This window comes from Manacus candei, unplaced genomic scaffold (genome assembly GCF_025592945.1).
Source record: "Manacus candei isolate 608988 ecotype Guabito, Panama unplaced genomic scaffold, ASM2559294v1 h1tg000051l, whole genome shotgun sequence".
Lineage (NCBI taxonomy): Eukaryota > Metazoa > Chordata > Aves > Passeriformes > Pipridae > Manacus > Manacus candei.
In genome coordinates this window covers 3,388,618-3,416,165 of record NW_026138099.1, presented here as the reverse complement: position 1 = coordinate 3,416,165, position 27,548 = coordinate 3,388,618, and the positions used below count along the sequence as shown (strand labels likewise).

General features: G+C 39.9%; 1 protein-coding gene across 8 annotated transcripts in view; it reads right to left on the bottom strand.

Moving 5' to 3' along the window:
• PRUNE2 (prune homolog 2 with BCH domain) overlaps positions 1–16,256 on the bottom strand; it is a 170,896-nt gene extending 154,640 nt beyond the window's left edge. For 4 of the 8 annotated variants that reach the window (XM_051801317.1, XM_051801316.1, XM_051801312.1 and 1 more), the window contains exon 1: positions 15,888–16,247. In XM_051801317.1, coding sequence (XP_051657277.1) covers positions 15,888–15,923 — 36 coding nt within the window. In that variant the 5' untranslated portion in view covers positions 15,924–16,247. Of the gene's footprint in view, positions 1–15,887 lie in introns of all 8 variants that reach the window. The other 4 variants (XM_051801311.1, XM_051801314.1, XM_051801319.1 and 1 more) reach the window with 3 other exon arrangements.
• Between the last annotated feature and the right edge of the window lie 11,292 nt (positions 16,257–27,548).

The window sequence follows — 27,548 nt, the reverse complement described above, 5'->3', positions numbered from 1 at the left end:
ATCTAGCAAAGGAGAGCATGTTGTAAAGTAGAATAGAAAATGGCAGTTCATAAACAATCATAAGATGCTCAAAAGAACAAATCTGTACCTCATTGGTTGGCACAGATGGAAGTGACAAACTACAATATCACAAGCACTGATGAAGAACCACAAAGTACTTATATTACAGTGCTCTCAAACCGCTGAAATTTACTAGGAGACTGTACTTTTTTGTACACCCTTACTCCTAAAAGCCATATGACAATATCATGGCTCTGCCTATTGAGTAATGGACTGCATGGAAAGGAGAGAGAGAAGAAAGAAGAAAAAGGGAGAGAGAAAAATAAAATAAAATAAAATAAATATATAAAGATCTTGTTACTGCCCTGTCTTTAAGCTACAAAGTTGTGGAGAAAAGGACACAAGAAGGTAAGGTCATCTCCTTATTGCTGTTTGCATTAAAAGAGAGCATTTTTATATTTAATGTTCCATTTTAGCACACTGGAAGCACTCTCTTCTGTTTTTCTCAGTATAAACACAAACTAATGCTAAGAACATTGGCATTAATCTGTAGTTTCACTACTTTAACACACAGAACAGAACTTTAATTCCCAACCTAATAGAAAGGTTGCAAGGCATTTGACAATAAAATCTCAAATAAGTTCTACAAGAGGCTTGGGGGGAAAAAAATCAATAGTGAGCCTTGAAGTTTTCTCATGCAGTGGTTTCTGCCATCATAGACAATTTGCTAAAGAGACACATTCAGATTATTTTATATCAATAGAGATACAGAACACAGAAGTAGCATGTAAACTGTTTCCACAAAAATAAACTATATACTTTAACTTGTTCTATTTTCCAGAAAATCTCATCATTTCCAGTCAGAGTTCCTAGTCTTCATACTTACCTAAACTTAACTAAAAATATTTCTTTAGATCAGTTCATTTTCTCTATCAACTGTAACTTTTGTTTTACTAGAAAATACGTAAACAAATTATCTTTTCAGACCATGAGACTGTAACTGGTCAGGGGCGAGGGGGTATGAGGGGTATGTGTTAATGGCTAGTTTGTTTGTTTGTTTGTTTGTTTTAAATGAAGGCTCAACACTTTGATATTGAGACAGGCTCATACTATGAAACAACTGTTGTACAAACTTTGCAAAACAGATCAACCAAAATACCTCAGACCCAGCCCCAGAAATCCCTCTTCCACTGTTTAAAAGCTGACAGTTGAAAACTTCAAGAGGTGAGCAAATAGCTGCTAAGATTAGATCACTTAACTCATTTTCACATGTGATGTAAAACAGGATATAAGTCCTTGTCTCTGGAGATGAAAGACTAGAATTCCAATCTGCACCACTCTCTCATCCATGGAATGAAGGCTTTAACGCATTGCTCTGCCACTTGAATAAATGCAGCCACTGCCTTCGCTTACTCTTAAGACTGTCAGTGCTGAAGTTCTAGAGTGCATCAAATTTTCAAGGGAGGGAAGCAACTCCACATTGTAGCATGGAACTGTTTTGATATAAGTTTATATAGTTAGCCTCTCAGAACATGCAGAGAACAAAGAATTGTACAAAACCATCCCACACCTCTTCCTTTCATATACAAAACAAATTTTATGTAAAAAATAGCCAAGATGCATAATTTTAAATCTGGTTGCAGCAACTGCACACTTTATCTATCATTAGCCTCTACAGTTCCATCATATCACAAATGCAAAAATTTCCCTTTGGGGTGGTAGGGAAGAAGTATATAATCTCTTACACCGACTATGCCTTAGTGATATGATTCAGGCTATAAATGCCTCACAAATTTAATGATTAATTAATTTTGAAGAAAAAACCAATCTGTAATCCAGATTGTAACTTGATTACAGTATTTTTGTAATTAAGGTAAATTGTAATTAAGGTAAACTTGAATTACAGTATTTTTGCTAGTCAAAACATTACCACACCTACTATTTCGAATAAGTCAAGAGAAAGAACGTCTAAGTCCACCTGTGCAAAAAGGGAAAAATTTCTTTTCTGCACTACAGTTATTTCAATTCAATAAGTAATTGCCATTTTCATGCTTGTTCAAATAAAAAAGCAAAAAAAATAATTGAAGAAATACAGAACCAAATCCAAAAACAAAGAGAGGCTAGAAGTGAAACAGTGGGGTTGAAATCATATCTGGTGTTTTAACTTTATAAGGCTATTCACACATGTGTAAAAAACAGGCAGGAACCTGGCAGGCTAACACTTCCATGATTTCATGTAGACCTAAACATCCTCTTACAGACACGATATACAGGTGCATCACATAAAGCCACTTGTTCTTCTAAGTAATGTGACAGCCCAGGATACAGCTGAAACAGATTTAAACTAAGTAAACATATATGAAACTTACACAGACTGCATACAGGCATTGTCAAAAAATAGTAGTTAACTTTTCCAGCAAGTTAAACTATCACTGCACTGCATCTGACTCGGCTGTTATATAGCCAGGCCTGCAAATGACTTTGACTGAATATTAAAACACTTAATAAGTCAAAGAAAGGCTGCTGAATCAATCTACTGATTATTTGCCAACTGTCTATATTTAGGACTGGCCCTCCAAGTATTTAAAAGTTTACCACCAAGCAGAATATGCCTGCCTCTGTCAGCGCTCCAGATTCTAAGTCTCCACATATTTCTACAAGTTTTAAAAGTATAGTAGTAGCTGAAGAAACAATTTAGAATTTTCTTCTTCCCTAACAATTCATCTTTGATCAGGATTTTTTAATCACTATTTGTACAAGTGCAAGAAAGTATTTATTAAGAATGATAATTCTTATGCTCTGTATCACAGTGCAGCACAATAAGATTAATCATAAAGGAAAATGTCACTGCAGCCTGATGGTGTGTCACTCAGTGAAAGGCTACTTTAGTAGCTACTTTAGTTATTTAGCAACAGAGACTGTATATAGAGTCACTTCCACACAGAAGACTAAATCAAAATCAAAACTGTTCCAATTACAAACAGACAGGCACACAATTATTGCTATCAAAATGCAGCAAAATCAAAATTTCTTAAATAGGACAAACCGGGTAAATCATTTCAGGTACATGGCAAAATCTCACTGTGCTCTAGACAGAACTTTTAATAAGAAGTCTTAAGACTAATGAATTCAAGCTAGAGGGGAAGGTACCGAAGCAGATTATGACTGTGCAAGATGGAACTGGGCCAATGCATTAGGTCTATTAGGCCTACTACACATTATTCAGTTACTGTCAAACAATAAAGTAAACAAGGAAGGAGAACTCTCTGACGTCATCCAGACATCACCATTTTCTGAAATGTTCCTAACCTTTTCACTGTCCGTCTTCTGTTCTTACTGTGCTGCAATATATTCATATCTCATTAGAACAAGTGGTATCATTCCAGTTATTAAGGACTGTGATTGGTCTTACTGTTGATGGCACCATGCTCCCTTCTGGAGAAAAAGGATGTAACAGGAATGTTATGAAGTCAGTTAAACTTGAAGCCTCATCTCCCTCAGGACTCCAGGCTGGCAAATGGGACTTCCATGCTGTTCCAGTCCTGCCCTTTCCCCAGTAAAATCCCACACCTATTCCACACCTCCCCAGCATAAACACTTTATACAGTCCAACTCAGTATGGCTAAAGCTGAGGTTTTACTCCCTCTCCTTTTATTATACCTCTCACAGAAACATATATAACAGATACATAGGGATTAACAAAACTATCCTACATGCAGATCCAGCCCGTAATCTTGGCATCACATTCAGTTTAGACACACACATCTTGCCTATTGCAAAGTCCTGAGGGCTTGTTTAGCTCACCAACTTTTCCTATTTACTCTCACCTCACAGCTAACACTCTGTCTATCATTGCCTGATGTGATGTTTTAATCACATAAAAGTTATTTAGCTTCAGCAGAAGTAACATGGCAGCTTCCACAACCATGCTGTGGGAAGCCTCGCCCTAGCCTTTGGCTCTGACTCAGCCATCTTGTCTCTGCCCATACAGACCTCTCTCTTCCAGCTCTTCTTGCTCCAACACATGAAAGAGAATGCCTAAACTACATTTTAAAACATTTTCAAATCTTTCTCTGCTTAGTCTATCATTTCCTATTCAATAATGAAATGCTAACTTTTATCTCCAGCCAGTCGATAGCAGAGAAATGGAAAGGGTAATTAGATCATCTCATTTCCTCTGATGTTGCCCCTATACTCAAAGACATTTCCAGCCCTCAGTATCTTCCGTTTTATGTTACTCCTACTCAAAACTGCCCTTTGCCATGATGCCTTTGAATTTTTAGGAAGTTTAGCTTTTTGTAGGTTTTAATGTAGCTGTATAGTCTGTCACACTTTAGAATTATAGTCAAACACTCACCAAACCCTTTCCCCCATTTCATATCAAATTTTCTAAATTCTTTAAGCTTGTTTAGACTTCTTTTCAAGGCAGGCCTTCATGCTGTTTGAGGACATTTGCACCCCAGGCCTGAACAACAAGATACCATCATAGTCAAAGCAACCTTCAAGCCTGGAAACTTGAAGCCTCCAAAAACAATACGTGCTGTGAAGAAGAGGAAGATGAGGAAGAAAGGGGTCTTAGGACCTCGACCTCCAACCCAACTTCCATGGAGGCGTGCCTGGGGGGCAGATCTGGGGGCAGGTGGTTCTCGGATAGGACCATAAATTGTGGACATGGGGGGCGTGCACCATTCATACTCCTTGCTCCTGAAGGCCTTCATTAAAGAGCTGCTCTTATCTAATCTCTATTAAATTTGCCTGGAGAGTCTTTTCTGGCTCCTGATTTTAAGGCAATAGCCAAAATTCTAACAAACAGGTTAGGAAATATAAATGTTACCACACCTACCTATTACCACTATACTACTACTTTGGATTTATCTGCTTCCTCCACTATGTTTTTCAGCTTACTTAATGGACTCTTCAAGACAGGCATTGAACAGATTTTTTAATGTAGTATATAATCTAGCACAACAGAATTCCGGCCACACTTAAGTAATAGTATGGATAGTGTGATATCTTAGTAAATACCCTACTATACCGCACTGAAATGCTTATTGAATTTATTTCTATGTAGAACAATGTACAAAGTATGTCAGCTACATATGCAATGATTCAACACCCCAAAAGTTAATCGGGATAGAATTTGGCTTAATCATGCTTAATATGATGTGCTTCACCTCCCCCAATGGAAAATGTACAAATGTGTGCTTTACTCCTCTGTTTACACCCTTTTTTTTTTTTTTTTGAAAAAGGAAAAAATATCATTGCACCAGAGACTGATGAAAGGCAAGGTATGCAGGTTATTGTTTAAAAATGCTATTTCTGTCCTCCAAAATGATGAAAATTCGGGAGGGGGAAGCATTTTAATTCTCAGCTTCTGCTACATGTTTGTAGTCTGTATGGCTTTAGTGGAACTGTATGAGGTTATTAAATCCTTAAGGTTATTAAATATTTTCCTTACAACTACAGATTGCTTTTTAAAGTAGTTTTACATATGTTCATCCAATTCAGGTTTTATTTTGGTTTCCTTATATGGAGAGGCTTCCTCTCCTTCCTTGGGAAACTTCCTTCCTAGCTAAAAGACCCCATTTTCAGGAAATATTTTCTTTATTAATTGTTTTGCAATTATTTATTTATATCTATGTAGATGAATGAATGATTCCTTCCTTTCTTTGCATTGCTTTTAGTAACCCCATAGATCCAGACTGCTCTCATGTCTCAGTGCAGCAGTAATTTAATCAAGTTTTATATTTAGTTCATTTTTATTTTTCTTGGAAGTCAAATCTTCAAATAATTTTGCTATGATTCGCTGAATCCTTCCTCCAGTTAAGAAATACTTATAGTTATATGGTACCCATAAGAGACAGAAGTATTCCACTTTAAACTGTACAACAATGATGAAAAACAGAGAGAGAAAGTATACGGGACATAACTTTACCTAATAAAGATATATGTGTGTGTGTGTGTGTGTGTGTGTGTGTGTGCATAAACATATAAATGTCTACTACTGTCTCCCTATGGGATATGAAGACTGTATCTCCAAATTGCATTTTTAAGACATCTTTCACCATTCATGCATGTCTTATTTGCATTGAAGTGGACCCTGCATCTATCTCCTTCTTCCTATTTCATGCTCTCTGTTTTTCTTCCACATATTGAATGTATATTTGGCATTACTCTTCAACAGAATTTCACAAAAAATTTTTCTAATCATTTTGCTCAACTCTGTAAGCCCTGTAATAGCAGTGTAACTGCTCAGCATGTTTCACAACTATTCTTTGGTTAAATATTTACCTCAAAATTATATTGGTGCAATGTTTACACTTTTTTTCCACATTACTAATGAATGCTGACTCTGTAGTTCACACTGCATGGTTTCTTCTGACAGATTTAATTAACAAAAGGTTTATCAGCTCTAAGACTGATTCTACAACATTTCTAGGTGTATGTACAATTTACACGTGAGTTTTCCAACTGAAGTCAATATCATTACTCATACTCTTTATTTCTGTACATACTGTAAGTGCCCTGCTAAGTGGAGTCAAGTCCCCTGTGTGCTGCTGGATTAATACAAAGAAGATACATGAGAGGGTAAGACTTGATTCCTTGTCTTAGTGCTTGAAAGCTTTTTTTCTCCTTGGCTTGGAGAGTTTAGCAATTTCTGGAAAATAACTTCTGCTTTGCTTCTGTAACATCTCTCACTTCCCATAAAGCCACAACTTTATTCCAGCTAAATCAAATATTATTTTCAAAGCAACCACTGCCTATCACTGATAAGAAAACTCCAGACAGGAGAATAAAAGGCAATATGAATAATTATCTAAGTGACTTGACTTGTTTTAAAACTGTGATCACATAAATCTACTCATGTCATGCCATCACTACTAACTGTTCTTTGAACTTCTTTGCCTCAGAAACAAACACAACATTCATTTTTTGTATCTATCGAACCAATGCCTTGAAGGCCTTTTTTACTATTCTCAAGGGCATCTCCCTGGTGGAGGGCTTCCCCCTCAGTCTCGAAAATGTCCAGTCATGCAGTACAGTATTTCCCTTTCTAGGGGCTTAACTCCCCATTTGTCCAGTGTGTTATCCTGTCAGGCTTAACACTGGCCTAGAATTATAGTCTCTTTACTTATATCAGCAAGGGATTAAAAGAACTCAAGTTTTAGAGAGTTTGGGTTCTTTTTTCCAAATGCTGTTAACTGCTAAAGATGACACAGCATTTAGAAAGATCATCTCCCCACCTAATCTGCTATTCTCTGCAGGAGGAGGACCATCTTTCAATTATTAGTTTGAAGTAGTTTTCTGTAATATGTGGATCAGTATTATCTACGCATTAAGCCCTTCCCAGGGCTAATTCTGTTCTTTCTGATTTCCCTGAAGCCAGCATACAAAGCATTAGGCTCTCCATTAAGCACAGACCTAAAGTCAGGGGAAAAGCACAGTCTGGCAGCCCTTGGTCTCAGCATCTCATGGGGGAATTTTGATTTTTTTTTTCTTTTTTTATTCCTACAGCTACTTTCTTGGGAGACTCCCTTGATTTAACTTCTCACAGTCATTCAGCTTCACTGCAACAGCCTGAAGAACATGAGATTACTTGAAAAATACCAAACTACCTCCTGTAGTACACAGTATTTCACAAGAGAGAATTACTAAAAAAATACTTTCTGAATGTTTAGTTCTCTATTTAATTGACTAACCTTTTGATAATCAGTCTGATAATCATTCTGAAGTTACACCACTGAAGACTTAAACATTTGATTTATTTTCCTAAAAAATTATACAAAATTATGTATTGACTGATCAGTCACTCTCTCCAACCTGAGAGCTTAGCTGCACCTGAAAGAGTGTAATCCAGAGAGATCAGTAACATAATATACAGCCAGTGTTTGTGAAGTATGACATTTTTGTACAAAATTGTTTAGATTTCATTCTTGAATAATTCAACAAACTTGCAGAGAAGGACAAGCAAGTCAATGCATTGTATTTGAGTCTTCAAAAACATTATTGAAAAGTCTAGAGGCTAGTAAAGAAACTAAATCACTAATGAAAAAAGGGGTGCAATGTTCTCATGACATAGGACACAATTAAAATTAAGAAAAAAAGTACAGGAACAAATGGTCAGCTTTTACAATGATAAAATAACAATGAAGGATTCTCCACGAGGATATGTGCTGGGATATGTGCTGTACCTCACATCCATAAATAATAAATAATATTACTTCCAGTTGGACACACAGGCAAATAATAAGGTGAAAAAAGCTGCAGACAATACCAGATTATTTAGAAGAGTCAAATCTAAAACTGGCTACAAGAACTGCAGAAAGGACTCACAGCACTGAGGGACTAGGTCATAAAACAGTAAACAGAAACAAGGGCCAAGAAGTGTAGACTAGGGAAGTGTAGACTGTCCCTTTTTTAAGTGTATTGAGGTACTGTAGACTGTCAGATGAGCTTTAAAATGGGTACTACACAGAGAAAACATCTTGTATTCGTTTTACCGGATACTTCAAAAGCATCAGAAAACTGCTTTCTGACAGTAAAACAGAGTAAGTACAACAGCAAGAACTCTTAAAAAAAATGGAAAAAAATAAGATGTTGTTATACTACTGTCAGTCTCTTATGCTGTCATAACTTAAATCTGACAGGCAGTTCTGGGTTCCACGACTTTCAAAGGGTTAATAGAATTATAAAATCTTCAGAGAGAGGCCACAAGAATGAGCAGAGTGATAGAATTATGCTCATGTATGAAGGAGCAATAGAAAACCTTAGCTTGGAAATGTCAGAGAAGACAAGGAGGGTATGGTAATATTTAACTAAAGAAAGAAAACGAAGAAAAAAATATTCAGATAGAAGAATTGTGGAAGACACACTAAAATTGTCAGACAATTTAAAGCAACCAAACAGGGATACTGGCCCACTCAGACAGAGCACCTGACAAAACTGTAAATCATAGAATCATAGAATCAAGAGGGTTAGAAAAGACCTCTAAGATCATCAAGTCCAACCCTTGATCTGCTACCACCATGGTTATAGACCGTGGCACTAAGTGCCACATACAGTCTCATCTTAAAAACCTCCAGGGATGGAGAATCCACCCTAGGCAGCCCCTTCCAATGTCTGATTACTCTCTCTGTAAGAAATTTCTTCCGAATATCCAACATAAACCTCCCCTGGCACAGCTTAAGACCATGCCCTCTTCTCCTACTGCTGGTTGCCTGGGAAAAGAGACCAACCCCCACCTGACTACAACCTCCTTTCAGGGAGTTGTAGAGAGTGATGAGGTCTCCCCTGAGCCTCCTCTTCTCCAGACTAAACAGCCCCAGCTCCCTCAGCCTCTCCTCATAGGACTTGTGCTCCAGTCCCTTCACCAGCCTTGTTGCTCTTCTCTGGACCTGCTCCAGCCCCTCAATATCCTTCCTGAACTGAGGGGCCCAGAACAGGACACAGTTCTACAGGTGTGGCCTCACCAGCACTGAGCAGAGGGGAAGAATCACTTCCTTGAATCTGCTGACCACACTGTTCCTGATCCAGGCCAGGATGCCATTGGCCTTCTTGGCCACCTGGGCACACTGCTGGCTCATGTTCAGCTTCCTGTCAATCCAAACTCCCAGGTCCCTTTCTGCCTGGCTGCTCTCCAGCCACTCTGTGCCCAGCCTGTAGCACTGCAGGGGGTTGTTGTGGCCAAAGTGCAGGACCCAGCATTTGACCTTGTTGAACCTCATCCCATTGGAATCAGACCATCTCTCCAGCATGTCCAGGTCTCTCTGCAGAGTGCTCCTGCCTTCTAGCAGATCAACACTCCCCCCCCAGCTTGGTGTCATCTGCAAATTTGCTAATGGTACACTCAATGCCCTCATCCAGATCATCAATAAAGATGTTAAAGAGGACTGGGCCCAACACTGATCCCTGGAGGACACCACTGGATGCAGCCCCATTCAGCACCACTCTCTGGGCCCGGCCCTCCAGCCAGTTCCTAACCCAGCACAGAGTGCCCCTGTCCAAGCCGTGGGCTGCCAGTTTTTTCAGGAGTATGGTGTGGGAGACAGTGTCAAAGGCTTTGCTGAAGTCCAGGTAGACCACATCCACAGCCTTCCCCTCATCCAACAGGTGGGTCAAGTTGGTCAAACAGAACCTGCTCTTTCTAAACCTGTGCTGTCTGAGTCTGATCCCTTGTCCATCCTGTAGGTGTTGTGTAATTGCACTTAAAATTATCTACTCCATAACCTTGCCAGGCACTGAGGTCAGGCCTGTAGTTTCCTGGATCATCCTTGCAGCCCTTTTTGTGGATAGACGTGACATTCGCCAACTTCCAATCATCTGGGATCTCCCCAGTGAGCCAGGACTGTTGGTAGATGATGGAGAATGGCTTGGCAAGCTCTTCAACCAGCTCCCCCATCACCCTTAGGTGGATCTCATCTGGTCCCATAGACTTGTGAGGATCCAGGTGGCTCAGCAGGTCATTAACTGTTCCCTCCCGGATAACAGGGGGGCTATTCAGCTTCCTGTCTCTGTCTGCGAGCTCCAGAGGCCAGTTGTTCTGAGGACAACCTGTCTTACTGTTGAAAACTGAGGCAAAGAAGGTTTCAAGTACCTCAGCCTTTTCCTCATCTTTGGTGACTATGTTCCTCCTCATGTCCAGAATGGAGGTTTTCTTCCTTGCCCCTCCTTTTGCTACTGATGTATTTGTAGAAGCACTTCTTGTTACCCCTAACAGAAGTGGCTAGATTGAGTTCAAAATGTGCCTTTGTCTCTCTAATTTTCTTTCTACATGACCTAACTGTATTCCTAAACTCTTCATGAGTAACCAGCCCTTTTTTCCATAGTCAGTACGCTCTCTTTTTTACCCTAATTTTCTTCAAAATCTCCCTGTTCAGCCAGACTGGTCATCTTCCCCAACAGGTCATCTTTTGGCACACTGGGACAGCCTGCTCCTGTGCATCCAAGAATTGCTTCTTGAAGCATGTCCATCCCTCCTGGACCCCTTTGTTTTCAGGGGCTGTTTCCCCAGGTACCCTCTGAACCAGTCTTCTGAGTAGGCCGAAATCTGTCCTCCAGAAGTCCAGGGCAGAAGTTTTATTGAGGGCCCTTCTTGCATCCCTGAGCATTGAAAACTATTATTTCATGGCCACTGTGCCCCAGACAGCCTCTGACCACCACATCTCCCACCAGCCCCTCTCTATTTGTGAACAACAGGTCTAAGAGGACCCCACCCCTGGTAGGTTCATTTACCAGCTGGAGCAGGAAATTATCCTCTATACACTCTAGGAATCTTCTGGACTGCCTCTTCTCTGCTGTGTTGAGTTTCCAGCAGACATCCAGCAGGTTAAAAGTCACCCACAAGAATAAGGGCTGGCAATTTTGAGATATCCACCAGCTGCTTGCAGAATAATTCATCACCCTCATCATCCTGGTTGGGTGGTCTGTAACAGACTCCCACCAGGATGTCACCTTGTTGGCCTTCCCCCTGATTCTGATCCACATGAACTCAACCTTATTGTTACTGAATTCAAGTTCCATAGTCAAGAGACTCTCTAACATATAGAGCCACCATTCCCACCTGGCCTGTCCCTTCTGAAGAGCTCACAGCCACCAATGGCAGCACTCCAGTCATGTGAGTCATCCCACCACGTTTCCGTGATGGTGACTACAGCACAGCTTTCCTGCTGCACGATGGCTTCCAGCTCCTCTTGTTTGTTACCCATGCTGTGTGCATTGGTGTACATGCACTTGAGCTGGGCTGCTGATTTCACTTCTCACTCTGGCTTTCCACCTCCAGGCTCATCTCTGGAGAGCCTGGTTTCAACTCCTTCCCCCTTCAAACCTAGTTTAAAGCCCTCCTGATCAGTCCCACCAACTTAGGGGCTAGAGTCCTTTTGCCCTTGCTAGACAGATGAAGCCCATCTGACTCTGGCAGGCTTGGTACCATAGAATTTGCCCCATGGTCAAAAAAACCAAAATTCTGCCAGTGGCACTAACCCTTTAGCCATCTATTGATAACATGGGTTTTCCTTCTCCTCATTCATCCCTGCTACTGCAGGAACTGAGGCAAACAAAACCTGTGCTCCTGTCCCATTAACTAATCAACCCAGTGCCTTGAAGTCCTTTTCAATTACCCTGCCACGTCTTTCATTAATATGCTGCTGCCAGCCTGGACCATCAGCAGTGGATAATAATCACAGGGCCGGATTAGCTCAGGGAGTCTCCTACTAAGAGCCCTCACCTGGGCCCCAGGAAGGCAGCAGACCTCCCTGTGGGATGGGCCCATTCGGCACATAGGGCCCTCAGTTCCCCTCAGAAGGGAGTCACCAACTACAATTACCCTTCTTTTTTTCTTTATAGCTGTGGTTGTAATCCGTCTGGTAGACGGGGTGCAACCAGAAAACCCTCCAGACAGATCCTCTTCTTGACTGCCCTCTGCCTGGCTCTCCGGGTCCAGGGCCTCATACCTGCTTTTTAAGGTTATCATGGGAGGTGATGGAGGTCAGGAGGAGATTCCTTTACCTCTCTGATCAGGAGGTTCCATTCCTCCCCACCTACTTGGTTTGCTCCATCTGCCTGATGGCAGGAGGGGCAGGGCTTCACCGTCTCCTCCTGGACTTCTTTTGGGGTTGAAAGGGTATGACTCCACCAGTCTATTTCCCTTTCACTCTCCCTAAAGCTTCTTAGCCTCTCCACTTCTTCCTTGAGCTCTGCCACCAGGTACAGAAAATCAATCACCTACTTGCGCCGTATGCGGATGTCTCTCACGCTGTCCTCTGGGATTTTGTTGAAGGCAAAGCACAAAAAAACAAACACATAACATAGCCAAATATGTGGAAGATGGTTCTAGCTGTGGCTAACATAGTAGTTGAGCTATACATTTTGAACCAAGGTTTCAGCACTTGTTCAGCGGGCCTGTGTATTCTATGGCTTAGAAACCCCCACTAGACAAGACAGAACGCTGGTTTAGAAGCACCTTTGGCCTCATGTAATCTCACCTATTCTCACATTATTACTAGACTTAAGAAAAAAATGGGGCAAAACCTGCAGGACTGAACCATACACATCAAAAAAATGTCAGTAGGGCATCTTTTACATTCTATCATGTTTTGCCTTGTAACACTTTCCTTCCTTGGTTTTACATGGATTACATGTAACGATTTTAAAGATTGTTAGTGAAGATTGCTGAGTATGTTTTACCACTACAGGACAAGCCACAAAAGCAAAATTCATTGTTCTTTAAGAAAGAATAGTTTAGTGGAGACTTTATTATTAATAGATAATAGGCAGAGAATTTTCCTCTGTAACAATCAATGAAGGTACATAATACAAGAGTCTTAGAAAACAAAAAAAAAGTGCATGTCCTTTGTGCAGCACACTCTGAGGCTATAATTTCCTCCATGTAGAAAAACAGCCTTGAATAATGTTGTGGCTGGATCCAGACCCAAACGAATGACGAAGCACTTGCAGTAATAGGTTCTCCTGCACCGTCTGGAGCAATTGTTCTTCTGGAGCTATTGCTCATGAGTAAAGAAAATTTTCCTTTACTCATGCTGAATAAGTAACTATATAACCAGTGCACTGTTATCAGTTTAACCTAAGAAAATTACCTAAGCTGTGAAATACTAGCACTGTAAGACTGGCATCATCAGGCCTCTGAGATACAACTGTAGGTGTTTTAGCATCTTCCACAGACACAGCTGCAGTAGCATAACAAACAGCAGCTCGCTCATTCTGAGCCATTAACCCATTTACCTGGGCAGCTTTAACTTCCATCAGTGGCAAAACAAAGATAGCCTGTTGTTTGTCCTCAACTCAGTCTATGGCTACCTTGGACCAGCTGAGAAAGATTCCCCACAATAGGCTTGACCAAGCCAGAAAACACATCATCAACCCTCCATGTAGCAGAATGCAAATCCTGAATTACTTTGGGTTATCATTTTCAGGCTACTGTAGTACAAACTAAACTGGCAAATTGAAGTCAACCTATAAGATTTATAGATCTGTTTTGAACTGAATACACCAGTGCTCAGATGCTTCTTCCCCAGCCATGCTCAGCTGACATGACCACACAATGAAACATCACAGTCAGAAAGACACTTGCCCCGACAATACTATGCTCCAAAACATGGCTTTCCCTCCAATGATTCAGAAGGTACAAAGAGAATTCTGCACTTTTTTGAAAACCCCCATTGCAGGAATTAAAAGGGCTGTGCTCTTGTGTGTTCAGTTAATCAATTAATTATTTAATAATTATCTAATTAATATTATCTACATATTATATAATATCCAGACTAATAGTTTTCTAGACAACACCTTTTTGACAATCAACAGATATTCAGAAAGATTAATGCAATACTTGCTTTTAGAGGCAAAATCAAGTTGTTTTTAATGCTTGGTACTTATTAGTGGGAACCGCTATCATTGCATAAGTAATGTCTATTAAGTAATATCACCTACAGTGTACTTGAGCAGAAAGTTTGTCAAAACCAAATCTCCAGCTCAAATTTCACAATACATGAAATGCTGATGAAAAAACATACTAAGTATTTGTAACTGCACTATGCACTATCTTCTAAGAGGGCTACCAAACTTCAAAAAAGTAAGGGACATACTTTATAAACTCTTAAAAATACATTGTATAGCAACTTAGTTGGCACGTGACCAGGATGACATACTTCATGTTTACCCCCGGCATTTGCCAGTTAAATATTAAGGGAGCCATTAAGGAATTAATTTTCTCTTCTATTCTGCCAGTCCTCTAAAAAATTATTTAATTCTCTGATTTCCAGCACTGCATGACAAAAAAAATGATAGTATAACAAATCATCCTTTACAAATCATTACATATAGAGAACCATGTTAGTCAAAGAAAGAACATCTTAGGTTTAGGATTGCTCATCCTCCACAGATTCATAACGGGTCTACAAAACTGGGAAGGGCCTACACTTTAAATTATCAACAACGAAGTTCACATTTAGTTATCTACAGCAATCTCAAAAGGGTGGGGAGGGAACCCCATAAGCACATAGGTTCCAAGTACGCAAAAATACAGGACAAAACTAGCAGCCGTGGGATTTTATTTACAACCCATTATTACTCCTATAATTGAACACACTTAGAGCTGGGATAGCTAGCGGGAACGCAGGATACACATGAAAGGTAACAACTCGATAAAACTGAGTTTTGCAGAGAAAATCAACCGTCTTTATTGTAAACAAGCTGGCCTAAGACCAGTTTGCACTGCGCATAAGAGGGAAAAGAGCACTAATTACTTGGGGCTAGATTATCAGGCAAGGTAATAAAAATAAATGCACTGCGGTTTTAGCTCAGCCCGACCATCAAGTCCTTTGAGAACAGGACCTATATATATCTGAGATTCCTAACACAGTGTTGAATACCTATGGCAAATAAGACACAATTATGAAGCTGGACCTTGATAATCTTTCTATTTTTCTCAGTTATTTTTTTATGTCTTGCTTATGGAAACTTATGCCCTATTGCTAGTGAAATTTAGACCACACAAATAACAGACTGTCACCGACTTCTCAAATAACTATTCCTCCATTCAACTATGAAACTTGATGCATCTGGAAGTCTCTACAAATGTGCAAATGATCCCAAAACGACATGCTGCCATTCCCTACGTGCCTGCCAGATATGGGTTCGTATATTCGTACAGCAGAGCATTATTCAGCAATAACCAGATGGCAGCGAAGGTGCGAAAAGATAACGCATCCCCAAAACACACCCCAGCCGATGCTAAGGTCACTAGCCCCATTACTAGCCCAGCGGAGACTAGAGCACTGTTGGAGCTCTCCTAGAAGTTTCGGGGAGCACCCGCGGGGCCACAGTTACCGCAAGTCGGGCGAAGTTCCGCGCCCGCTGCCCCCGCCGCGACTCACCAGCTTGGACTGGGCGCGCCGCAGGAACTCCTCCATGGCGCCGGAGGGCCGGGCGGCCGGGCGGCGGCGAGCAGGGCAGGGCAGGGCAGGGCACGGCAGAGCAGAAGCACCGCTGCCGCCCCACTCGGCTCCGCGCCTCCCGCGCCCTCCGCAGCGGAGCAGCCCCGCCCCGCCCTGCCCCGCGGGCCGTGACGTCAGGCCGTGCTGCAGGGGCCGCGCGGAGCTCCGCGGGGCGCGGGGGCGCGCGTCCTGTCATCCCCCCGTCCTGTCACCCCCGCGTCCTGTCATCCCCGCGTCCTGCCATCCCCCCGTCCTGTCACCCCCGCGTCCTGTCATCCCCGCGTCCTGTCATCCCCGCGTCCTGCCATCCCCGCGTCCTGTCATCCCCGCGTCCTGCCATCCCCGCGTCCTGCCATCCCCGCGTCCTGCCATCCCCGCGTCCTGCCATCCCCGCGTCCTGCCATCCCCCCGTCCTGCCATCCCCGCGTCCTGCCATCCCCGCGTCCTGCCATCCCCGCGTCCTGCCATCCCCGCGTCCTACGCTCCGCGCGTCCCCCGGTCTGCCCTCGCCCTCCTCTGCGCGTCCCCTGGTCCGCGCGTGCATCAGCCCCGGAAAGCAGCGGTTCGCTCTGTGACAAGAGTTCGTGACCGAAGTACAGAGGACGCCCAGACCCGCCTCGGGGTCTCAAAGCAACAGGCAGTAGTCGGTGTCTGTTGGGGGCCCTTGAACAGCGATGACTCAGTTTTCCATTTCACATCTGCTAAAACTCAACAATGGAAAGCTCGAGGGCATCAGTCAAAGGCAGCGAACATTTCGGGATCCCCTTCCCACGATGGCACAAGGTCTGGAGGGAACCAAGCAGTGGGTTCAAATGGAAAAAGACTAGGATTAGATTAAATAGTAGGAAAAAACTCTTTAGTGCAAGGGTGGATAGGCACTGGAACACATTGCACAGGGAACTTGTGGCTGACCCATCCCTGGAAGTGTTCAAGGCCAGGTTGGATGGGGCTCTGAGCAACCTGATCTAGTGAAAGGTGTCCCTGCCCATGGCAGGGGGTTTGAAACTAGATGATCTTTAAGGTCCCCTTCCAACTCAAACCATTTTATCATAATTCCAAGATTCACAGTCAAGCCTTCAGAAACCCTGCCCTCTACCTCAGACCTAGGATCCTTTCTAAATATAGTGCCCACAGTCACATTTCATTTATATTTTCATTCGCACAGCTCGCAAAGGAGTCTCCTAGACTAGCGTCCACTTTACAGAGAAATAAAGAGAAATGTCTAAGAGCTAGAGTCTGGAAGTACAGAAGTCGATGGAAAGTCACATGATGAGTGTAGAGTAGACCGGGAAATAAACTGTAGGATTTGCAGCTTCTCTGATGCTATCACACCACTAGGATTCACTGGTGTGGGATTTTTTTTCCCCCACTATAAATAACTACCCTGGATAGTACAAATTTATTATTGCAGTGAAGCTGGGCCTCACTGAGGAGCTAGTGATGGCTAATTGTTAATAAATTCAGTGCTGTGAGATCTGGGATTTTTCTCTCTTGTGTATTATTTTACAGCTCATTGAAGATATTACTGTAAAAGCTAAAAGCTCTTGCTTCCTTGTTAACAAACTTTTTTTTATTAGCATGGTCTACTCTCATTTGATTTGTTGATTCTTTCATGATATCCTGCAGATCCTATTACTGTGTTTCCTGTCATGATCAATTTACTGTGCCCAGTCATATGTTCCTATTACAAATTGTTCTGGAGATCAGAAAAAAAAAATACCCTAACCTGTATCATAACTATTTAAAACTGAAAGGTAAATCATCATTAAAACATTAGAGTGGACAAATTACATGAAACAAAGTACTCTAAATGACAGTGTTCTAAGCGGAAAAAAAGAATTCTCTTACATTTATTGGAACATTTCTTCTTCTGAAATACATTAGTGTGTTATTGTGTTTTAGTACTCTATCTGAATTTTGGTTTTCTGGTTGTTCTATAGAAAAGCAGATCTCTTGAAAGAGTGCAGGTTTTGCACAACATATTCTAATATTTGTAACTTAAAATTGAAACTGAATATTACAATACAGAAATTGCTATATAATTTGAGATGCAGAGTTGAGGTCTATTGAAAATGTATTGCTCAATAAGAAAAATATATGAGTTCCAGAAAAAGGAGTAGAGTTTGTATTTCACCTCAGTGAAGTTTGCAAAACAAGTAGAAAAAAAATCCAGCTTGCTACATGAGCTAAACTGAAATTTGAGAAACTGATGCTCAAGGAGGTCATTTTTGCTGCATAGGTATTTAAAAAAAAAATAAAGCCAGAAGGCAGACTCTGGTCAGCAAATAGTTGAAGAATAAAAAGCTGACTTTGCTAAATAGGCAGCAAAGTTGTATTCTTATGCCTCATACCAATAAGCACTCTTACTCCCATACACTGTAAATATAGTGTGTTGACTAATTACTTCTTTGTACATCCACTTAATAGGTCTGCATATGTGAATATAGCCTTACATAATGTACCCTTACCCTTAGCCAAGTGGTCTTTCACTGAATATAGAGGAACTATGTGGACTCCTTGTGATTCACGTGCTCGAATTCCAGAGATGGCCTCAGTACAGCTGCACTGGAAACAAAACAGAGTGCACCTGAGCTCCTGAAAACATGGGCAGTAGATAGCTTTTGAAACTGTTTTTTAAGTAACTTGTTTGCCTCTGTAATTATTGTATGAGTTAGATATTGATGGCTTAATTATTCACATCCTATTGGGCAAAACCATGAACAGAGAACTAGTCTTTATGTCTGCTTAATATTTAATAGAAAGTCCTTAGCCTTATTCTCCTTTTTTGTACCCTACTTACACCCACTAAATTACTTTCACTTTACCGAAGCTTAAATTAGAGATCAGCCAGGACCCAAGTAATTTTTTTATCCATCTGTCTAAAGTACCTAAGCCAAACCAGTTCACAGTGATCCAGGAGCTCTTCCTAAGGGGTGTTCTTCACTTGTGTATAACGTAGTTCCTTATGAAATCAGTGGGAATCATGTATGTGTCCCAAAGTGAGAATTTGCTCCATATCTCATTCATAGAATTAGTTATTAAAAAATAGACTTGTTGAGCATTGCTGATTTTTTTTGCTTGTTCATAAGCACTTTTGCAATATGTCTTGTCACACTGAATAGATTTAGACTGTGAATTATGAGTTCTGATTTGTATGTCTTTGTTGTTTGGAAAATATAAATACAAATAATGTCATACTTCTGCAAGATAGTATGGTTTGGATGTGAATGCTGCTCTATTTAAGTGACAATGGAAAACTTCATTTTTTAATGTCAGCCGTTGTTGAAGCATATGTGAATATATGATTATTTTGCTGTGTCTTTTTACTGTATCCTAAAAAAACCTGTAACTCTACAGTGAGAAGTGCTGAAATGCATTGAATGATGAAGAAAAAGAATGTCTTATGCTAGAGGATCTTCTAAAACCTCTCTCATCTTCACTGTGGCCATCCAGGAAAAAGTAATTTATATCATATACAAACTATCCTAGTAAAACCTTATATCCTCGTACGTACTATGTGCTACCAAACAATGCAGACTTTTTGATATGCCATAGTTTCTGTAGTTCTCATCCATTTTTTTATTCTCCAGGCACGCAGTTGAGATTGTTTTACTCCATATGATGGAGAAGCAAAACCAGAGATTACATGTCTCGGAACAACTCAGTTATGAACTCTGTAGCTCATCTTTACTATTTAGCAAGGAATTTGCAGACCTGTCATGATACAGCTGCCCAGTGGTTTAGCATTTCTGTCACAGCGGTGACAGAATCTGTTCACTTTGATAGAATATTAGCAATCATTTTCCTGTTACATAAGGCTGAGGTTCTCATTGCAAGAATTGCTATACTACCACAGTAAGAATAAAAATAGTTTCTGCCCCATAGAATAAGTATGTAATATAATCATTTCAATAAAATAAGAAGAAAAAAGTTCACAGCCGTTAGGTCTTGTAAGAGGATATTATTTAAAACTTTGAAAGGAAAAATTAGTGAAAAAATAATTCTTTAGTCAGCCATCCAAAGAAACAAAAAATAATAAAGTTGCATGTAGCAACAGCAGATTGACAGGCATTGACAATGGCATTCAAGCTATTTTGCCCTCAGAGTCTCTGCATGATTTCCACATACACTTAAGAAAGCTACCACTTTTTTCTTACAGGTTTTACCAACAGGACATGTCTTTGGAGTCACCAGTTACCCAGTCTTCTATATCAAGCATCTTCACTTCCTATGGGGAGCTTTTCCACAGTTTTACCTATTTCAGCTACACTGGTCATAGAATCACAGAATCATTAAGGTTGGAAAAGACCTCTACAATCATCAAGCCCAACCATTAACCCAACACCACTGTGTTCACCAAAAAACTGTGTGCCTAACTGCCACATCCACCACGTCTTTTCTCCAGATTAAACAACCTCAGCTGCCTCAGCCACTCCTGATAAGAGCTGTACTCCAGACCCTTCATCATCTCCACTGCCCTTCTATGGACACTCTCCAGCACCTCAGTGTCTTCCTTGTAGTGCGTGAGGGACCCCAAACTGAACACAGGGTTTGAGGTGAGGCCTCACCAGGGTACAGGGGAATGATCCCTTCTCTAGTCCTGCTGGCCACACTATTGCTGATACAGACCAGGATGCCACTTGCCTTCTTTGGCCATCTGGGCACACTGCTGGCTCATGTTCAGCCACTGTCAACCAGCATCCCCAGGTCCTTTTCTGCCAGGCAGCTTTCCAGCCACGCTGCCAAAATCCTGTGACACTGCATGGGGTTTTTGTGACCCAAGAGAAGGACCTGTCACTTTGCCTTATTGAACCTCATCCCTCTTGCCTTTACCCATGGATCCAGCCTGTCCAGACCCCTCTGCAGAGCCTTCCTGCCCTCAGCAGATCAACAGTCCAACCCAACTTGGTGTCATCTGCAAATTGACTGAGGGGACACTCAGTCCCCTCCTCCATATCATTGATTAAGATATTAAATGGGACTAGTCCCACTACTGAGCCCTGGGGAACATCACTTGTGACTGGCTGTTGGTCACTCTATAATGATAGATAGAAAGAAATAGTCTCAAATATCAGAAGATTCTTCTCCAAATGTGAGGACTGTCCATCAACAATTCATAAAACTTTTACACTGTGAATGCCTCCTGTCTTTCCTTACAGAAGATGGGGATGAAAATTGAGTCAGTAAACTCAGTGTCCCTGTTGGATTCCTACTAAGGTACGATTAAGAATTTATGTTCTCCAAGGGACCACTGTTGCTTGTTTGATTACTTATTCTCAGCCATAAATTTCAAGGTGAAATTTTGTAACAGTCTCTATTGCTTTTATGGAATATTAGGTATGGAAAATGTAATTGCCGTTGCTTTTTCTGAGGGGTAGAGGAAGAGAAGGGGAAGCCATGCCTCATTAGGACACGACTCGTAAACATCTTATACAAATATCTGTTGAGGTTTTCAAAGACTGAACACATTAGTCTCACTTTAGCAGTGAATAGCACATAATCCTGTGTTACCATAATTGTCTATTTTGTTGCTCCTTGCAAAACTGCGTGAGATACCAGAGTCCACGTTTTTGAACCAAAGCTAGCTACTAATTCAAAGCCAAAAAACACCACTAAATCAGTACCAAATGTACTTGGAGGTATCCTAAACAACAGATGATGAATGGCTTTCTCTGTGGAAAAGTACAGGCTGAAGGCAAACAATAGAACTGCAGGTTTAGTCCCCTCCCAAACTCCAACTTGTACCAAATAAATATGAAATTAAGAGTATGAGAAGCTAGAATTCAAATTCATCTCCCATCAGCACTATGGCCATGGTAACCGACTTTCCAGTTTGTTCATCGAATTTCAACACAACGAATTCTAAGGCAGGTTATTATAGAAGTTAACCTTCTTTGCTACTGCCTCTTTCTTATTCCACTTATGCTGAAAATTTAGGCAAATTACATGCCCCATGTGAATACATCCCTAATTGTACAAATGATCAATCTACTAGGAGTCAAGAGATGGTATTTCATTTGCACAGCCTGAATACGGACTACTTGAATGAAACTAATCCCAAGTCGAAGAAATAATTCTAGTAGATGTGCTCAGCTTTGCAGGTTTAAACTGTTACCAAAACTCCTGTCAACCTACCCCTCACTTGGAAGTTAGTTGAAGGAAGTTTATTCCCATTATCCTGCCGTGTACTAGTACCATTTAAACCACACAGAAAATATGTTTCCAAGGAATGGTAATCTCTGTCAAAATACAGAGAAAGGACTTAAATCACTAGCACTGTTTCCATCCCATGTACATGGGTCAAAGTCCTCGAACACAGAACTCTTTCTCAGCAATATCTAGTCTCATGCCTTTGACAGTAAGGTTTTATGCTGCAGTGAGCTCAAGGTATTTCCAAGTTAATTATAAGAAAATTATAGTAAATAGTACATAAAACTTCTTCTGTTTTATAGATTACCATTAATCAACTGCAAATAGTAAATTATTATTTTTGGAGTCGTTTAGCAAAAGTGCACAAGGGAACATTCTTACAGATAAAAAAAGAAATGAAAATTACCCCCAAATTTCAAATTATAGAATATAATGTGAACACAATATTGGCTCTGGATAATAATTCTAAAACATATTGTGCTGAATAATATACTAGTTACTCTTTGAAATCCAAAGAGTAATACAAGAACTTCTCTTTGCAAGCTGACCAGAGTATGCAATTACTCATAATAGACCAGCTAAAAGTAATTTGTAGGTTAAAAATTACTTAATTAGTAGAATACGTATTATAATTTTTAGACAAGTGTTCTCATTCCACAGTCAAGTAACATAGCTACAGTTTCTTTCCTGAAATACCATATTTGTACATTGAGTACAATTCTTACATTGACCTTTGAAATTCATACATACTCAACAAACTCAACAAATTCATAGGACCTCTGCCTTGCAGAAAATATTAAATGTTTAGTAGACATGCTGAGAATAAAATGAAGGCTTGTGGATTGTAAGTTTCTTTATCCTGACCATGGCAGGGGAGTTGGGACTAGATCTTTAAGATCTTCCAACCCAGGCCATTCTATGATTCTATGATATTATGAAGGTCCCAAATACAAGTAAAAATATTCTATGTGATTAATAAAGTTCAATAAAGAACATTGTGTCAATGATATCTCCATGTTTTAATGAGAGAAAGATATTTACGGTGGGAAAATTACCCCTGACTTTTTTTTTTTAAAGGAAATACAGTTCTTCTAATGACACACAAATATAAGAATAGAATTACAAAAACCATAGTGATCTGAAGGTGCAAGTGGATGGAATTCATGCGTAGGTAATCGTGGTTTGGATGAAAAAAAGATTATGCCAGAAGAGCGTAGAACTTGCAAAATACTGTCTTTCATTTAAGTCTGAATTACATTTGCTGATTCTGTATACCTGTCGTACTTTTGGCCAGTATCCAGAGGTTATTATATATTACCTCATGTCATTGCTAGCTCAGTCAGTAGAACATGAAACTCTTAATTTACGGGTTGTTGGTTTAAGTCCCACATTGGGAGACAGATAAGACTTTCATGGTTTCAGAATGGTACTCCCCAATTCAGTGCCCCCACCGAGACTCTCCCAAACCAGACACTGTGGAGCAACAGTAGCAGCAACAGTATTAATAAGAAAAGTGTGCAGAAGAGAGACTGATTCACACACAAAAAGGCTAAGTGCAGAGCTCAAGACAACGAACACTGGCGGATGGCTTCTCCCCTCTGGCTATGCGTATTTCAATGAGAAGCCACACCCTTCTCAGAAGCGAGACCCCCTCCCTCCCACCCCCACAATGGTGTGAGGTGGTATAAAATAACCTCCAGGTCCTAGCCAAAACTAGGACAACACTTCAAAAATTGTCCAATTTAGGTGCATCATATTTTACAGGCAAGTATTGTGAAATGCTTACCCACAGCTTTGCTGTGTTATGATTACTCTGTGCACAGCTTCAAAATAAGTAAAAAATTGCTGGCATTTAGACAACTCTTTTACACTAGGCACAGAAACACAAAGTATTACCCAAATAAGGCCAGGGAAGTGAAATTGCAGTTTATCAGCTATTTGAAAAATGAATGCAAGAGTCTAACGTTTCAAAAAGTAATTAAAATCTTCTGCATTGGCAAAGCAAATGTTTGTGACAGATTAGCTGACGACTGGCCTGTTTACAGGCTATAACAGTATACTGGTACTAAATGGTACTAAGATAACTCATTTAGAGGTAGAAACTTTGAAACTCATGGAAGGAGGTAACATATACAATGTACTCCTCTGTGCAGTGACTACTAATGCTGCAAAAGACTGTTTTTACTAAGACTGTGGCTATTAACTTTTCTACTAACTCCTTCCTAAACCACTGCAGCACATTTCCTCTTTTGTATAGATACTCAAATAATAACTGTTTCTATGGAACTCAAATGTGTAATATTAAAATGTCCTCATTTTGGAACACTTTAAGGGAATAACTACTGTGTGACACGCAAAGTAAGGTATGCGTACTAAGTTTAATTTAACCTTTACATTGATGCTAAACTTCATCATGTCAATGGCAAAATTTGTAAAAAATCCCAGGGAGCTTTAATATCATTAGATAAACTGTGGCTAAATGGAAGATATTGGCAACATTTCAATACGTGCTTCACTCACAATGTATATGGTTGTTAGTTGAAAAAGAGGAGTATTAAATTGAAGCACATACAGAATATATGAAGATCATTCAAAAAGGATGTCATCAGATACTGAAGATAATACTAAAGAATACTTTTGAATCCACAGATCCCCATTCTAGATGGGTTGTATTCTATATGACTGTAACGCAGCGTAGATGTTGAAAATGATCACTATTGAAGCATAGAGTTCCTGAACAGATTTCAAGTCACTACAGAATTCAGTTAATTTCTAAAGGTTTTCAATTTTTTATGAAGAGAAATGGTCTCAAATATGTCTCATCATCTTTTTATCCTTTCCTATGGAAAGTCTTACTCATTTATTCCATCACACTTTCCCATTATAAGTGAGAATAGGTCCTACAACACAAAATTGCAAATACACTGCCTTCCTATAAGCTGACAGAAGGTGGTTTATATGGCAGAGCTGGAAGTCTTCTTATAGATTTATTACAGCCCTCTCACTGAGGAACTAATAAGCTGAAAAAAGACAGCAAACCTGGAGATAGTGATGTTTCTTTATGAGGGTCTGTGATTCTCTCTATGTTGTGAGCGCAGCACATTATGCATTAAGTATACCTCTTGCAAAACAAAGCACAACCAATCTCACATGGCACCAACAGTGTGCTGTACATCCCTGTTCCTACTAGACATTTCAGGTGTCATTCTAATATTCCATGGCTGGATAATTTTGTTCATGAAAAAGTCCAGAAAGCACATTGTTACACATTTTTTTTATAAAGTATCTGTAAATCATTATCCAAAGATAATCTTCTGTAATATACTTCATCTGTAGAATGCTGTGTATTTAATGATTTTAATTGCATTTTAATGACCAAAATATCTTTTTATATTCAAGGGAGGAATACAGAAAAAAGCAAATAACTCCGCAGCACAGAGGAGCAGACAAACAAAGTGTCTTCTAAGAACAGGTATGTTTCCTTTGTAGCATTTTCAGGTATCCAAATGGGAATTCTGTAGACTTTTGATGGCTGATATACTCTTTGTATGGCCTCCTCAATGCATAATCTTACATTTAATCAAGAAAAATTAATCTCCAGCCTTTAATTCCGAGCTCCAAGTTAAATATATTGAAAATTCTTTCAAATATGCTTGAAACTGATCAATGCTGTAGAAATTAAGGCTGCAAAACAGTAACAGACACACAAGTAACCATTTTCAAATGAAAATATGTCTAAAACAGACATTTTTCTGCTAAAAGTGTTGTTAAGGCCAGGAAATACTTTAATAAATAGCTCACAAGAGGGGAAAACGTCTAATTGTCATTATAGCTTTAAATGTCCTGCTCCAAGGAATACATGCCACTGTACATGACTGAGCTGTCTGAAGACAGCATTTAGTACAAATCTCTGGGAAACTGTGTCTTTTACTTGCACTACCTCAAGTCTGTATTATTAAGGCTGAATAACATACCTTTGGAAAAGTGTGGAACCTCTTCTGGTACTTGCTGTGTGTTGTTTGGAAACCTGAGAGAGCTTGAGCACAAGGGTAGCTAGGCTGCATATAGTGAATAAACATGGTTATATGGAATACAGCTGTGTTCACACAGCCTCCTATTACTTTTGCATGAAAATCAAGGGGGAAAAAAGGGTTTGGAGCATTTTCTGTTATTTCTGTCTTATATTTTTGAGGATTATCTTAGACCAATGATTGATGCCAAGGATTTGCATTTATTTTCTCTTTCAAAAATAGCAAGTCTTGTGTTCAAGACTTAGGCTTTTCAATTAAGAATTCGTGCTGTAAAGATAACAGGCTTGGCCATTAATGATCATTAGTGTCACCACTAAGAAGAGATTCATGTTGGTCTTATTTAATAAAGCAATCAAAATGTGCTATTATATTCCTAAGTATGATATTTATTCAAACTCCCCTACTTACCCACAGTGTGAACACAGTGCGGGCAGCTGTTGTAGAAGCTTTTCTTTCAACTAAGGACACTCTTGCTCTTGAAAGGAAAGAATAGAATAAATGTGGATCTTAGAACTGTGAGGCAAACACTGGTTTTGGATGCATGAAGTTGTATTAGGGATAAAAACTGCAGAAGCAGAGAAGTGGCTAAGAACTGTAGTAGATCAAAAAAATGGTCTGTTCAAGCTTCTGCCTCTGGACACAAGCATGTAATTAAAGAAAAAATTAAAAGCAGCCAAACAAGCAAACAAAACTTTGTCACTTGTAATGTAAATCACCCACAAAATAAATATTTCAAAATAATACAGAGTATTTTATTTATTCACTTCCCTTTGGAAGATAAAGAACATCAGTATCAGAATTTACTAGCAGAGATTTGGTATAATAAAGACCTCTGCTGAGAGCTGAAATGAGAGGCTTGCCTCACTGCTATGCAGCACAGTGGCAGAAATAAACACAAATTATAAAACTGGGGTTATCATAAACTCTATCACACAAAATATCAAGAAGAAAAAATGTTTGATAATTTATTTGAAGAACTTATATTTAGAATGTTTTAAAAAACCTCTTTACATTAATTTAGTGTCTATTGATAGTATCTGTTTTTTACTGAGGTGTGAGCAATGTGTTTATTAAGTCAGTATTATCGATTTCAAACATTGTTAAGCAGAGACCACTAAGACAGCTAAAAAGGTAGCATTCTGCCCTCCTCATATGAAGCCAACCCATCCAAAACAAAGAATTATATGGATCCTAATATGGATTATCAGCATTATTTGCTCCTTTTGTTTTTAGGAAATACAATTTGAACATATGCTTTTTCTGAAGCCATCCCAAAGTAAAAAACACAGTTGAAAGACACAATTAATGTCTTGATAAATAACCTAAATTATTGTTTGTTTGAAAATATTAATGTTCTAAATATCCAAAACCACTTCAAAAATATAAATCATTGTTTAGGCTACTTGCCTGACGGGGATTT